The 15,149-nt window shown below is 37.7% G+C and overlaps 1 protein-coding gene across 3 annotated transcripts in view; it reads right to left on the bottom strand.

Annotated features, from left to right (window-relative positions):
- fcho1 (FCH and mu domain containing endocytic adaptor 1) overlaps positions 1–15,149 on the bottom strand; it is a 60,215-nt gene that overhangs the window by 21,275 nt on the left and 23,791 nt on the right. For all 3 annotated transcript variants that reach the window (XM_037115548.1, XM_037115547.1, XM_037115550.1), the window contains 5 exons: positions 8,653–8,744; positions 4,375–4,449; positions 2,889–3,030; positions 2,436–2,588; positions 355–459 (listed from right to left, as the gene is read on the bottom strand). In XM_037115548.1, coding sequence (XP_036971443.1) covers positions 355–459; positions 2,436–2,588; positions 2,889–3,030; positions 4,375–4,449; positions 8,653–8,744 — 567 coding nt within the window. The remainder of the gene's footprint in view (positions 1–354; positions 460–2,435; positions 2,589–2,888; positions 3,031–4,374; positions 4,450–8,652; positions 8,745–15,149) is intronic.

The following is a 15,149-nucleotide window of genomic DNA, read 5'->3' as shown; positions in this document are numbered from 1 at the left end:
TTTGAAATGTAAAACACATCGGGATTTGTTCGAGATTTCCATGGCAACAACAACAGTAACCATGGAAGTGTGGGGGCAGTGATTAAAAGCAATAAGCGGGGTCCAGGATGTGCAAGATGTGCATGTGTTGTGCGAGTGGGTGGGTGTTTAGGAGTCGTGGGGTTGAGGTTTCCATTTTTGGGGAAGGCACGACGTAGGATAATAAATTGTGGTGGGAGGTTACAGAGAGGGTGAGTCACGGAGATGAAGAGATAGATAAAGCCCGAGAGAAGAAGAAAAACATGAAAACACCACATCAGAGGGTGGGAGCAGCAAAAAAAAGTGGCCCTTGTCCCAGATGTAGTCAGAACTGACCTGGGAGGACTCGCTCATCTTCTGCTCAAACTCTCCTCCCACGCGATTGTACTTCTCGATGCACAAGGCAAACGACTCAGCCGCTTTCTTAGACTTCAGCTCCGCCTAGTGAAAAAGAAAAGGAAAATAAAGCCCTTTAGCTGAAGATTCTCATTCACAAACCTGACAAGAAAAACAAATAGCTCAGTGAATGAAATGGAATTATTTTGTGCGCTACTATTACAACTACTCCATTCAGTATTCTGCCTGTATCCACAATTAAAGAACAGCAGAGTATTCACAGAGTGGAGGTCTGAGAGCAGAACGGTTGGGAAATGTTATTTCCCATAATTGTCAAGACAGGATAAATCTAATTAACCTCGATACAATAGACACTCTTGTCTCATGAGTGGACCACAAGAAACAAGCATATGAGGGATTTTTTGGGGTCACAAGACAGACAATAATAACATCCAAGAGCTTACTCAAGAATACCGACGCAGGACACTTAATCCAATCTGTCAAGTTACTTTTCACATCTAGCTGTCTACAAGATGCACTGAGAGACACACAGAGAAACTCCGGACTTGAATGTACTATTAATACAAATGATGCACTCTCAGCTCTACGACCACCTCCGCCGAGAGAGGCTATGTGTGTCCGTTGGTTGGTTTGTCCGCAGGATCACACAAAAACAGATTTCCATGAAACTTGGTTGGGTCCCTGCACCAGAATAGACCTTATTGACCCTAGTGCTGCTAAATGTTTAATATCTCATGTGCAATAACTTATTTATTCAAGGTACAATCAATTACAATTAGGTATTTATTTATTCTGCTTATTAGGCATTTAGTTATTCATTCAGTCATTGCACTTTAACCGTGTACTTAGTTATTTATTCCCTGTACAGCAACTGTTTATTTAGGTCTGTATACCATCTAGAAGCTAGGTAGCTCCTGTACTTATTCTATGTAGCATATCTATTTCTGTATGTACATAGCTAACGATATATTTTCACTTTCATAAAGTGACCAGATTTTATGATGTTGCTGAATGGGATTGCTGCAAACAAAGTTTCTTTGTGTTCTTTATATAATGACATCTAAGTGCCTATTCTATTAACTTTTGGTGTGGATCCAGATCCAGATCAGAATTTGTCTCCCCACTTACTTTGCCATTGCCCAATTCATTAAATTTATCAGGGAATAATGAATGATATGAATAACAGAATTTGATGTGGATCCTGATAAAACTCTGTATCAAGCAGATTTAAATATGTTTTATCTGATATTGGATTAGGCTTGATTGAATCAAAGGGGAATGTTTGGCGGGGTGTCATTCTAGTATTTTTATGCATTATGATTTTCTGTGGGATTCAGAAATCATGGTCCAAGTATTTATTTTAAACTATTTAAATGCAAATCTCAACTGACTGAACTTTAAGTGTAAGTTAAAATCTATTTTTTATAATCTAACTTCAACTTCTATCTGTTTTCTCACATTCAAGCCTGGATTACTCACACTGATGCAGATATCATGCTGAAAATAAAACTGATTTTATATCAAGAATAAAGTCCATAAAATAGAAAAAGTGATATGGTTGCATTGTTGCAGCACCAGGAAATGTAGTAACTGAATCCTGATATGAACGAAAATTTCAGGATAAACTAAACGCTGGTATTAAATCAATGGCAGTGTCAGATAATAGCAGGGTGAGTAGCTTTCTTCCGTAAAAGACTAAAGATGCTGCAATATGAACTATTACAGTACTGTACAGTTGGATTATTTAGATTATCCTGTGTGACTGCACTTTGTTTTATTGGAAAGATATGATGCTGCTGAATTTTTAAAAAAATGCTTCCATGCCATCAGAAGTCTCAACTCTACTGATTTTCAGTGTACTGAGGCGGAAGAAGAAATCTCAGAGACAAACATCATAAAACTGAAAACAGTTTGCATGGCTAAACACAACAGGAGATAAGTGAGCAAACATGTTTTTGTCCTAAACCAACCACTGAATTGTATTTAGCGTGTCACCTGATTAACTTCTGCTCTGTACTGCCTTCAAAACAATCTTGAAAACAAAGAAAGCAGTGACTAACTTTCTCTAGTTCTTTCTGCGGAGCACCCTCCTTCCTGAGCCGGTCCAGCTCCAAACACTTGCCGTGGTAACCCTCCTTTGACTTCTGAAGGTGACCGCTCTGAACCTGCAGTGCCTGCACTGCCTCCACTGTCCCCACCATCTCCTCCTTTGTCTGGGTGACAAACACACACAGATACACATGAAAAACCAACACATGGACATTCTGTACAGATCATTAATGTACTTGATACTTTCAGGGGGAACTGCAGCAATTACTATAAAGGGAGAAGACAGTAATTGGATTTTGTGTCAGATAAATTAGATCAGGATGACAGAGGCTCGATGCAGGACAAGTAATGAGAAAATATACAAGTCTTGGTTCACAAACACATGCTCAGGGACAAAATTAATCAGCCAATTTTCTCTCAGGATAGTGGTAAATCATCAGACGTCCCTCAGCCTAGGTGCATACCTTACGGTGAATTTTGACCTGCTCGTCCCCATACTTGTTTATTTCGCGGATGAGATCGTTCATCTTTCTCATCAGCTCGAGGTGGCAGAGGGCCAGTTTGTCTGAAGATACTCTGAACACATCCCACATGGGAGCAAAAGTCCTGGGAAATACATACAAAAGCATCAAACAAACACACAAGACTCCAACATTCAGCCTCAAACATTTCTTCTGATATAAAGTGACAAGACTTAATGTGTAATTATGAAAAACAAACATTACTGAGTTGTAAATTTTAAAGACTTTAATGAAGCCTAACAACTGACCACATCCAGTGGTGAAGTGGGCTTAACTGTACCTGTAACCACATACAGTAGCACCCAACAGTGTACTGAAGCAGTAGTGTACAGTACACTTCAACCTCACTGCAGCAAGGTAACAAGTAAAAACACTGGGGGTCGGCTAAAATAGGATTTTCTGCCATTTCTTAAAGCTAAAAGGCCCTAAAAAGTTTTTTTCAAATCAAAAGCGTATTTCTTTAAAAACAATCAAGACTTAATAAGCAATGAAAAAAACATTCTTTGCTATAAATTATTACGAGTTCAACATTCAAACACTCAGCTCAGCTTCATCCAGACTGTGTGTGTGGTTTGATTAGATGCGAATGACAGTGGACCAAACAGCCAACTAAATGTCATGACATTTTTGATGCAAACACTGCTGTGTCCTACAGAGACAAGATGATAAATTATTTAAATACAGAAACTTTTCAAGTGTACTAGCCAAAACTTTCTAACTCTGGCAGAAACGATTCATGCAGGACCTCATTAGTCACCTAATTGTGCCGTTTGCTGGTGCCATCACTTACAGGAAGCACCATTTTTGTTACTTTTCATTACCAAGTATCTTTAATAAGCATTTAAGCATCTCTTATTATACAATTATTTGTATTTATTAATTAACTATATTTGTGGCATCATGATGTAACAGAAGTCCCGCTAGTTCGTTTAAAGGCACAGTTTGTGAAAGCAGGGTCTGTGCATTAATCTGTGGATTGAGCGCTTTGATACATAAACAAAATTTATGTACATGTCACTCTCTACAATATCGGACCTCTGAAAGAAATCTGTCATATGATAGACAATAGATGTAAACCATATAAGCTAAATACCGGGCCGGGAGTTTTTTAAATCATAAATGTGGACATTTGGCGACGCAGATGGTCCTATATATATATATATATATATATATATATATATATATATATATATATATATATATATATATATATATATATATATATATATATATATATATAATATATATATATATATATATATATATATATATATATCTCTTACATGCAGCCATATGATAATAACATTCATAATTACACTAACAAACACAGTCAAACAGTAAAAATTCAACTGTTAAGAAGTGAGGGGGATGAAGGAGTGTTGTTGGGTGAGGTTTGTCTACTAATCTGTGTTTACATGTTGGCACTCACCCCTGTGGACTTCCGTTGCTGGCCATCTTAGCCAGTTTGCTCATTGATTTGGAGTAGGTCTCCTCAATAGCAGCACTGCAAAAAAAAGAAAAAAAAGAGGCAATTAACAACAACCTGAACATTTTGGTAAAACAAACCCATTTACTGCATGTATTATATGTACTTGTGTGTACATCAGAAGATTGATGCATTGTTTTTTCTTTCTCTATTAAAGCTGCCAGGCAGGCTAAACAATGCTGTGTGCATTCTTTAAAACTGTTCTGAATAAACCTTAGACTGGTGAATATAATGTACTCAAATAGTACCTTCACACAACTCTATTATCTCTGTTAATGGCCTCATGTGTTATGTTCTCATCTTGTTCTTACTTTGGCCCAAACTCTGGGTATCCACTACTCCAGATAACGATTCATTTTCATCAGAGCTGGGTAAATGTTGCAATAAGACACATTTAAATGATAAATTGACCTGTTTTGCAAGGCTGGGCATAAAACTTTAATAACCATCTGTAGACCCTGCAGAGAAACAAAGGAGGCACATTGATCCAAATATCCTGAGGGTGAACAGAACAACTTCCTCCTGAGAAGTACTGAAAGTCACAAATAAACACACAAACATTATTGGAATTGAGCAGTGATGCTGCAATTGTGCTGGTACTCAAAATGTATCACAAGAATCCTTATAAACATTTTCTGTTTCAATTATAAGGAATATTTCTTCAATGGTATCAGTTATATTTCAATTTAATCAACAAGCACAAAGTAATGTAATCAAATTATTTTTCTTGTCTATATACTAAGGTTGTATCCTTTAAACAACACCTACACACCGACCAATAGAGGGCACGGTCCATATTTGAATTTAAATGATGAACCAACAAAGAAACTGCTCCTCTTGGCTTTATAACGCTTTAAAACTTTATAGTACATCACATTTACTATTTTGTTTTACTCTCACTCCTCCCATGGTGCCGTATCTGGCCAAAGCAGGCAGTTGTTTCAACTAAACAAGCTCCAAAAACTCTGTTACCTGCTTAGCAGACAGACACGGTAAGTAACTAAACAGTGCAAATAGTGGACTATTGAGCACAGAGACAGATATTTCTCTCAGGAGATAGTGGAGGCCAAAAACAGAGCTGTAAGAAAGTACAGGATTATATTTGGCATGTGCTGAGAAACACCACCGCACTCTTAATAGATTCATTCAGAATCAGATCTGTGCTGACCTGACAAATAGTGATGCCTTTGCACTCCAAACTACAAATTTACAGTCTTACCAGTTATTTATTGTAGATATACAATGTTTCGACTGCATTCGCTTCTTGTCAGGCCCAAATGACAAAAATTCAATCCCAGTGGGATCAGTTGATTCTGACCATTGGTTGTCTAAATAGATTTGTAATACAAATTCAGCTGCTACTCTTTTCTATTGCTTTGATTTTTGTGATGTGTGTATAATTGTGCTTTCAGGTTTTCTGCTTACTAGTTTCAAATTCTCACATTTGACACACAATAAGGATTTCAACTTGAAAAATGAGTAATTACTAATTCAAAGTAACAAAACAAAAAAGATGAGAGATTTTTTTTACATTACGTTGTTTACATTATGTAAACTGCTACAGGCTGCTACAAATCACAATTTAGTGTTTTGTCCTCGATAGCGGCCCGACACCCAAAGATATTAAGGCTACTATAATATAGAACATAGAAAGCTTCACAATCAGGAACACACCAGGTACTTTATTCAATAAAGTAATATCTGGCGTTGTTATTTTTCCTCAACAAAAGGCTGCAACAATTCCTTGATTATCGTAGTATATAAAATAGTGTCATATTTTCTGTGCACTCCTAGATTAACTAATGCTTTGAAACTTGAACTCATTTTTTCAGTCTGACGTTTATCTTCTCGCCAATACTAACGGTTCTCCGCCAAAGTAGCTATATGTCCATTTAACTGAGTACCAAGGTGAGGGCAGTGAATGTAACACGCAGTAACTCAAAGGCCTTGAGGCTGTGGTTGGAGTTGTTATGGTAATTTCACTGAGTGTTTCATATTGTCTCGTACATCAAAATGACCTTAGAGGCCAGTGGAGAGAGAAAGACTGAGGACACTTATCAACACAATTGCCTTTCCTCCATCCTGCAGGATTACACTCAATTTTACCCACAGCGTCTCTATTTCATTTCCTGACTGCTGATTTGTTCTTTGCTGCAGTCCAGGCAGATAAGTGAATTTCCCCCTGCGAGGAATGTGCACAGGCGCTCTGAATCAATGTCAGGATTATATCACTGGTCTGACAGTGCACACTGTGTTACCTAACTTCCAGCTGTGAGAGCACAAACTCCTGTGGGAACCTCATTGTACCCTCAATTTACTCACTGCTAATCACTGATCAGAGGACAGTATTTAATTTAACAAACCGCCTACTTAGAGAGGAACATTTTAATTGGGTAACTGGCCACCTTGGTCCAGCCTATCAAGCCTTCCAAGTTTGTACAATAATAACAGTGGCAGATTAACCACCTGAACTTCTTGGTAATTTTTCGAATAAATTGTTGATTTCAGCAGATTTCCCTAACCCTAACTCATTAATGTCAATTTTGGAATGTCAGGAATGGAAACAGCGGCTGGCATGTTGATGGGCTGTGGCCAGCTAGCTAATCAAGCTAATGCTAGTTTGACGAGTGAGTTAAAAATGTTGCCTTTAATATTTACAGCTCACTTGTTTTAAAACAAAAAGTCTTATAAAAAGGTCTTAAATATGCATTCATGGCTACAAACATGATGTCCTGTTTAAAGACAGAGACTCAAGCTAACAAATCCCTGACAAAGACACTGTCAGCAGTTTATGATCCATGAGAATAAATTCTAAAGGGGATAAGGAAATGAATAAGATTAGATTGTTGTTTCTCTCCACCATAAGTTCCTTAGTGCACATACTCTCCTCAAACTGTGAGAGGTTCAAACACTATAGGTCAATTGTGCGGTTTCAAGAGAAAAGGATTTAGATTTAGACTAACTCCAACAAATACAATGTTTTATCGAGTGACACTGTTGTTGTTCTTATTGTTGTTGTGTTATTGTTATTGTTGTAGTTTTTTAATGGTTGTTGCTGCTGTTGGAGTGTTTTAATAGTTTGAGTTGTTCTTTTTGTAATGTTGTTATTGCTGTTGCTGTTATTGCAGTTGTAATGGTGTTGTAGTGTTTGGAGTTGTTATTGTAGTTATACTGTTTGCAGTTGTTGTTGTTGTTGCCGAGTTTTAACTGTTGTTGTAGTGTTTTAATGGTTGTTGTTGTTGTGTTTTAATGGCTGTTGTCCAGTGGGTTCATGGTTGCTGTTGTTGCTATTGTTGTATTTTGAGGTGCAGTTCTTGTAGTCGTATTGTTGTTAATGGCAAATTGACTGCATTTCTATAGCGCTTTTCTCATCTCTCATTTTGCTTTCACATTTACCCATTCACATTCATACCTGGTTCAGTATCTTCCTCAAGAATACTTGGTTGCAACCAGGAGAGCCAGGGATTTGAACCATCAACCTTCCAATTACTGGACAACCTGCTCTACCTCCTGTGCTACAGACGTTAATAGACATTTCTTGCCTGAAGGCACCATGGGAGTTGCAGTTACATTCTACTTCAGTCTTTTTATGTACAAAGGCGAGAACCTTTGGGTTTTTACCAAATAAATAAATATTTCACTGTACAGCTGTTAGTATTTTGGACTGTGCTCCAACTGTGAGTCTCTTGACATTGTCGGACAAAAAATTAATGAGGTTTTCACTTTTGGAACCAGAGGTGTCTGACAGCTCCTCTTAGGATGCAACTCTTTAATTAGATTATTCAAATCCAGAAGATACAAACTTGGATAAAAGACACTCAGTGGTAATTCACCTATTCAGACTGCTGTGTGAGAGTTTCTGAGAGATAGAGCACTTTAAAAGTAGCACTGTGGTGAGGACAGAGGTGAGAGATCAGACTAGAGAGAGACTGAAGCAGTTTTTAACAAAGAAAGACTTGTTTGAGTGTTCTCTCTGTGAAGTGCATTTTGTTTACAGGACTTATTGAAATTACGGCAATAATTATGAATATTTTGTTTGACACGGTTAGAGATGAAATCCAAAACAGTTCATTTATAATCTGACCATTTAACCCAACCTTTGCACAATCTCTCATCTTTCCTTACAAGTGAACAGAGTCAAGAATGTAGAATTTCTTCACTCGAGTCCCATCACTTGCATCACCTCCCACACAAATATTCACAAATACACACAAACCTTACCTCTCACGGACAAACTCGGCTAGCTCTTTGGTTGCCAGCTGGCCATGCTTCATGTTGTGGTAGAGCACGTCAAATCCGGCATTCTTCTCCCCCTGCCAAGGTACGAATAAAACACACACACACACACAAACACACACACATACCGTCTGTTAGCAGCATGAAACACAAACCAACATGAGACAGCTAAAGAGATAAGAGATAAGCAATGAGAAAGAGAGTGCAGCAACATCACAGTTGTTGTGATTTTAAGTATTACATTTTGCTATTGGTATTCCTCCAAAGGCTATCAGACAGACTTATCGCTAGCTCCCAGGAAATATTTCCCCTGTATATGAAACCAGCTTTGGACTCTGTGTAGATTTGGAAACCAACTGATGAGCTACACAAATGGAAGTTCAATCGACACTGACATCAATAATCCAATTTACAGTCTGGGTTCTCCCAAGACAATGGAACGGTGGCGCAGCGCCGCTATACAGCTAGATCAGCGCCACAATACTAATTTTCAATGTTAGCTGCTTTGTAGCGGGTGAGGGTGACGAGCAAGCGTCACTGCATAAAATGTATTTCACTTCACTGGCTTAGTTTGTGTAGTACAACTTTGCTCATAATTAGGAAGTGATGGTGTTTTTATCATTAGTATATAAACAACAGTCAGTTTTGTTTAGATATTGACACCAGTTATCTGTGTCCTGATTGGTACTCAGTACGAGGGATAGATGGATCCAAACTTTAGCATTTTTCGTTATTGGATCTAATGTTTTTTTGTTTTGTTTATTTGGTCTAATCCCCATTAAATACATTTTAAATGTGCTCTGATGCTGCTGCCTCTCTCTATAACCAAAGTTATCATAAATGTATTGGAGTATAAAGTATGTTGGCCTCCAAAATGGAGCAGAATGGAAGTATAACATAGCAGAAAGAAATACCCACGTTTAGTACTAGTTCCTGAGATTAGGTACATTGCTTGAGGTTAATATTTAGTTATATCTCACCATTTAAAATTTTTGACCCTCAATTTTACTGAAAATAAATTATCGATCAATGAATATGGACGATATCAGGAAGTGATTACTAATAATTGTTGCAAGCCCTGAAAAAACATATGGTCAATCCCTACTCGATTCATGAAAGAACTGTGGTGTTTTGTTTTGTTTGTTTTTTTTATTTAAATGCTTTTCAATGTTTGGGTAAGTTGTTGTATGGGTAAGTTGTTGTATTTATACTTTAAATGTAAAACATGTCCGTCTAAATGTTGGTTGGGTAAATATCACAAACCCAAAGGACTTTTCTCACAGTCTTTGGACAATTTTGAATTTTATTGTTTATAGTTTGAGCAATGGCTGGGATAAAAATAGGAGGGGGCTGACAGGAAAAAACAAGGTTTTTGTCAGCTAGAAGTGACAGAACTGCCTCTCTGTTCATCTGACAGGCATAAAAACCTCAAGGTGACAAAATGAGGTAAAATGTGAGAAAACCTCGACGCTGAGCTGTTGTTCAGACAAGAGTTGCCTAGCTTGCAGCTAAGCAAACTTGTCAAAGACCACAGCACCACCTCACACGCATCACTCTTGTAATTACCTACACCCACACCTGTGTTAACTTAAGTCTTCATAATCCCAAAAAGAGCCTGACTGAGGCAGCATTATTACAAATGAGCTGTTTCTGAAGCCTCACCACATTTTTCAGTCAACAGACGGCCGGCTGTGTGTGCAGACTTAGACACAGACAGCTGCTTCTTAGGACCTAAAAATACCATGTCGGAGGAGAACAGACCAGTTCCCAGGTACCAGGGGAATGGTTGGAATGCCAAGGAAGGGTCACCCAAAACCACACACACACACACACACAGACACACAGACACACACGTGGACAGAGAGCATGCAAAGCACTCCCAGTGGTCAGGACGAGAAACAGTTGTTTGTAGAGGCGTCTCAGAGAGGTTGATGACACAAGAGCTGTCACCAGACGAGCTCAGCCACTGAAGTATCACTGCTGACATCAGCTGAAGACGCTCATCTTTTCTACATAATGTTTGAAAAAATGGAGGTCAAACATTCAGTCCAAAACGACAGTGCACACGTGTATACATATTCATAATAGTCTCCATAAAAAAAAATAGTCTCCATAACATGTGTTATCTAATCACAAAACGTCAGTACTTGACAAGTTAGGAATGAGGCTTAAAAATCAACTGTCTCACACATTTATTCTTGAAAGTCATTTTTCAAGCAATTGGGCCAAACGTTCTCTTAGTCCATCTATTCATTTGTGAGCATGTGCTTCTCATCTTTGCTTACATGAAAGTAAATAGTAGATTTCAGCTGTTTGTCAGACAAAAAAAAGCTACTGAAAAGTCAACTTGAGCTTTAGGAATCTGTGAGGTATTTTATAGATCGAACCATTAATAATGAAAATAATCATTAGTGGCAGCCTAGACCTGATACAGCATACCCAATTTCCTATCAATATTTTATCCTTCACCTGTTTAAACTTAGGACATGAACATGAACTGCCTTCCTGCATCCCTTTTTTTCTAGAGCCTGGCTGAAATATCAATTGGTTGATATTATTGTTCGATACTGGCATGTCATAAATATATCTGTATCTGTATATATGTTGTCTGTTACGCACCAATATAAAGACTCTCTTTTTGTAAGATCATTGGGATCATTTATAATAATTACATTTCCAGCATACTTTAACATTTTAGTGCACTGCTGTCGACAAACTGTAACATATCCCGCCTCTGTCACATATTTTTGCATTTGAGGGATCATTGCAAAGAAATGTATGAACATCAGGCAATATAGACACTTTTTACTTGGCCCCAAAATCATGCATCAGTTATATACTTTTTTCATAATAAAACAGCAAAAAATAACTAGATTGAGGTAATATTTTTTACATGCTGAAGTGCTTGAAGGTAAATTCTTCTCAACTCAACTGTATCAGGGTGGTTGCAGAGATCATATCTCATATATATCTGATTGTATTACACAAACTTTATTCAACAAAACTAAATCTTTGTCTGGGAAGATATCATAAGTGAACGGCAAGCTTGTTACGTGTGTCAGATTTCTATAGACCGCCATTACTGTTAATACAAATCAGATATAATTTCTATCATTGTCATTGTCTATCATCTATCATCATTGACACTTCTAATAAATGCCATGTAGAATATTTTTTAAAATAATACCTATAATGTTGCAGCCTTATATGCCACTGCTTTCAGGTAGTTTAATGACTCAAAGTAGACTGAAGTACAGTTTTTGTCTTTGGCTCTTGTCTTTTGTTCCTGCTCAATCACTCTGAACGCAGCAGGACACATCCATTATCAGTCGAGTTCTTTCTTATTCGTGTTCAATCCTATTTTCTACTCTCCTTGACAAAGGGTTTGTATTATTACACCATGGTTGAATGCACTGACATTAGCGTTTTGTAAACAATAGATGGGTGTTCTGCAGGCAGCGTAGTGTTGTTCACTGATGGGGGCAGTTGGCAGACGCCCTCTGTTGAAACTCTACCCTCACCACAGAAAGGTGAGCTGCTAGCCTAAGCTTTTAACACACACAGGCGCGCGCACACACACACCTGCCTCTCCACAGCTAGACACAGCACCTGTCCACCACTGCTAGCAAGCTAGTCTGTCGGCTGTATGCAAATAGAGCTCATCCATTTATTGTCAGAACACTGATTATCACGGTGCTTAAATGGTTTTGACAATGATGAAATATACTCTGCTTATTATTATTTAAATATACTCAGATTATTTCTGTCACTTTTTACACATTTTTCACATTAACAATGACACCATACTATACTATATAACACCATAAATGCCTTCCAGGAGAGAATGTCTGAAAATGTGTCATTATCCTCATTTAAAAAAATAAAATGCCTCCCCTTTCTCTGTATGGTGCCTGGATTTTCACTGCAGTGGTGTGGCAGCTTGAAAAACTATAAAACCTTTTTATATTACACTATCACTTCCTTCGCAACATAACCTGACACTTAAAGCAGCACATTTACAGAATCTGCTCTCCTCCTTTCTTATCAATGCCACTTCATCTTCTTTTGTGCCCTCTTAACTTTCATATTGGGTGGGAGAAACACATTGTTGAGGTAGAGCAAATCTACAAGCAGTCCTGTCATTTGATAGCAAATATTATGATTTTTGTCAATTAACCCTGCAGGTGAGGGCTGATGAATCAAATACTGGGAAGTATTGACTGAGGACTACAATATCTAATGCTCACTTAGTTTATTTATTTTACTGTCAGCAAATCCTCATACAGACCAAACCAACATAAATTGATTCCAATAACAAGCTTTGTCTGTGTATCAAATACAGCGTATTCCTGGGTGCCATACAGCTTCACCATTGTCCAAAACAATTAAAACCAAATCAGTGAACCACACAGTTTCACTGGCTGACAAGTTGCTTCATTACCATGAAAACAAGCACTGTAATGGGTTTTGAGTCCCACATTCATCATCCTGTTGCTGTAAATACTAAGAACACCAAGAGTTTAGTTTAGACCCCAACATACAGTCTACACAATTGACTCCAGTTGTGGTAATTGCTGACAAAAGCTACAATTCCCAACTGCTTTATGCCTTTTAAAAATGACACAAGTACATATTTGTGATCCGGGGGAATGTATCCAATCGGTGGTTATAAATCAAACAAAGTCAGAAGTACTAAGAGACGGACAAACCCACTCTCAGTTTTAGTGTGGTTACTTTTTGAGCAGAAAACTACAGAATATTATCAGTCCCCACATTTACAAACAATACACATGCTGTTAACATTTTTAAAACTCCCATAAAAGATGTATGTGTTATTCTAGAATAAAGACTTGAAGTCAGTTTTAATAACATGGCTGATTAAAGGTCTGCAACTATCAACTATTTTCTTGATTAATCCCTTTGGTCAATAAAATTACAGAAATTGGTGAAAAATGACGGTGTTTCCCAAAGCCCATGATGACATCCTGAAATGTCTCGTTCTGTCCTCACTTCAGTTAACCTTCATAAACAGGAGAAAGAACCAAGACATATTTATTTTGACAAGCTAGAATCTGAGAACTGTGAGTTTCATATCTTAAAAAAAAACCCAAACCGATAAATCAATTGAAATAGTTATACTAATAATAACTGCAGCTCTAGCTCATGGTATGTCAACACATGCAAATGTCCAAAGGTGCACTGACAAGTCTTCTTCATGACGACTGATACAGAACTACATATGTGCAGACTCCTGATTAAACCTGCATTGATGAGCCATTTAACAGCACATCATAGAGCTGCAAACTCACTGACAGTCTTCTTCTTCAAGTGTCTTTAGGTGCCATAATGTATTCCTTAAGCCTTCTGTGAATGAAAATCCTTCATGTCTGATATATGCAAACCCCCTCTACTCTCCCCTCTTGGTGATCTCTTTTTCATCAATTAAGTTGACCGTTTTGGTCACGCACGATGGAGTCCATTAGCATGACAATGTGGGGAATGATGGGAGAGGAGAAGGGGGTGTACGGGGAGGTGTAAAATCTGTAAAACTTTCTCATGAAGACTTCTGAAGGCCACTGGGAGCTGTGGGGGATCTGCTGAAATTTGTTAAGGGGGATGGTAAGCAGCAGTGAAATTATCATCTTATCTCAGTAAATCAAATGCCAACATTGCTCTGTTGAGGGGTTCAGATGCCCTGCATCCCTTCCTTCCTCAAACTGTTCATCACAGTGGTGTTCAGGGCCATAACACTTTCTGAGTGTTAAAAACAGGTGTGCTGCATGATCTCCACTCTCAAATGTCAAAGCAAAACAAATTTAAGAAAACAACATTTGCTGTATATTTGATGCCAAAGCATTAACACTCCAAAACACTTAAAAATTAAAATGGCCTTAAAAAGCTCTTTAGGAAAGAACATATTAACAAGGGTCAACGATGAAGTTCAGCCAAGGGTCGGCCCTTTCAGCCTGGAGACACTGCAGGCTTGCATGTGTAGTGGAGACAAAGGAAAGTCTTTCTGTTCTTTGCTGTTCTAACAAACTAGCTTTTGTATTTTCTGTAAAACATTGAAAAAAATCTTTGAAAATCCATTGAAAATGGATCAATGACTGAATGCAGCTTCATGTAGCTGTAGCTTCAGTGATGACTATTTCTGTGCAGTACTTCATCCTAAACCTGCATTTATTAATACACTCGATATTGACAAATTGGTCATTTTATGTTCAATGAATCAATTGGGTAATCAGTTAAGTCACAGGATAAAGACAGCACCTCCTTATTAGGACATCGTGTTTGTCCTTAACATTGTGCAAACATCTGAATGTGGAACCGTTTGAAAGAAGAAAAGATATAGAAGTATACATTTATCTTATTATTTGCCAAAGCAAAGTTACTGTCACTCTTTCTTTAGTCAAAAAATATTGCTATTTGTAAATCATTATGCCAACTGTAGTTTGTGTCAGAGACACAATTCTCTTTTTGTT

Source organism: Acanthopagrus latus, chromosome 11 (assembly GCF_904848185.1).
Source record: "Acanthopagrus latus isolate v.2019 chromosome 11, fAcaLat1.1, whole genome shotgun sequence".
NCBI classification, from domain to species: Eukaryota; Metazoa; Chordata; class Actinopteri; order Spariformes; family Sparidae; genus Acanthopagrus; species Acanthopagrus latus.
Note: the sequence above shows the minus strand (reverse complement) of the source record. Positions and strands in the feature narration are given on the sequence as shown.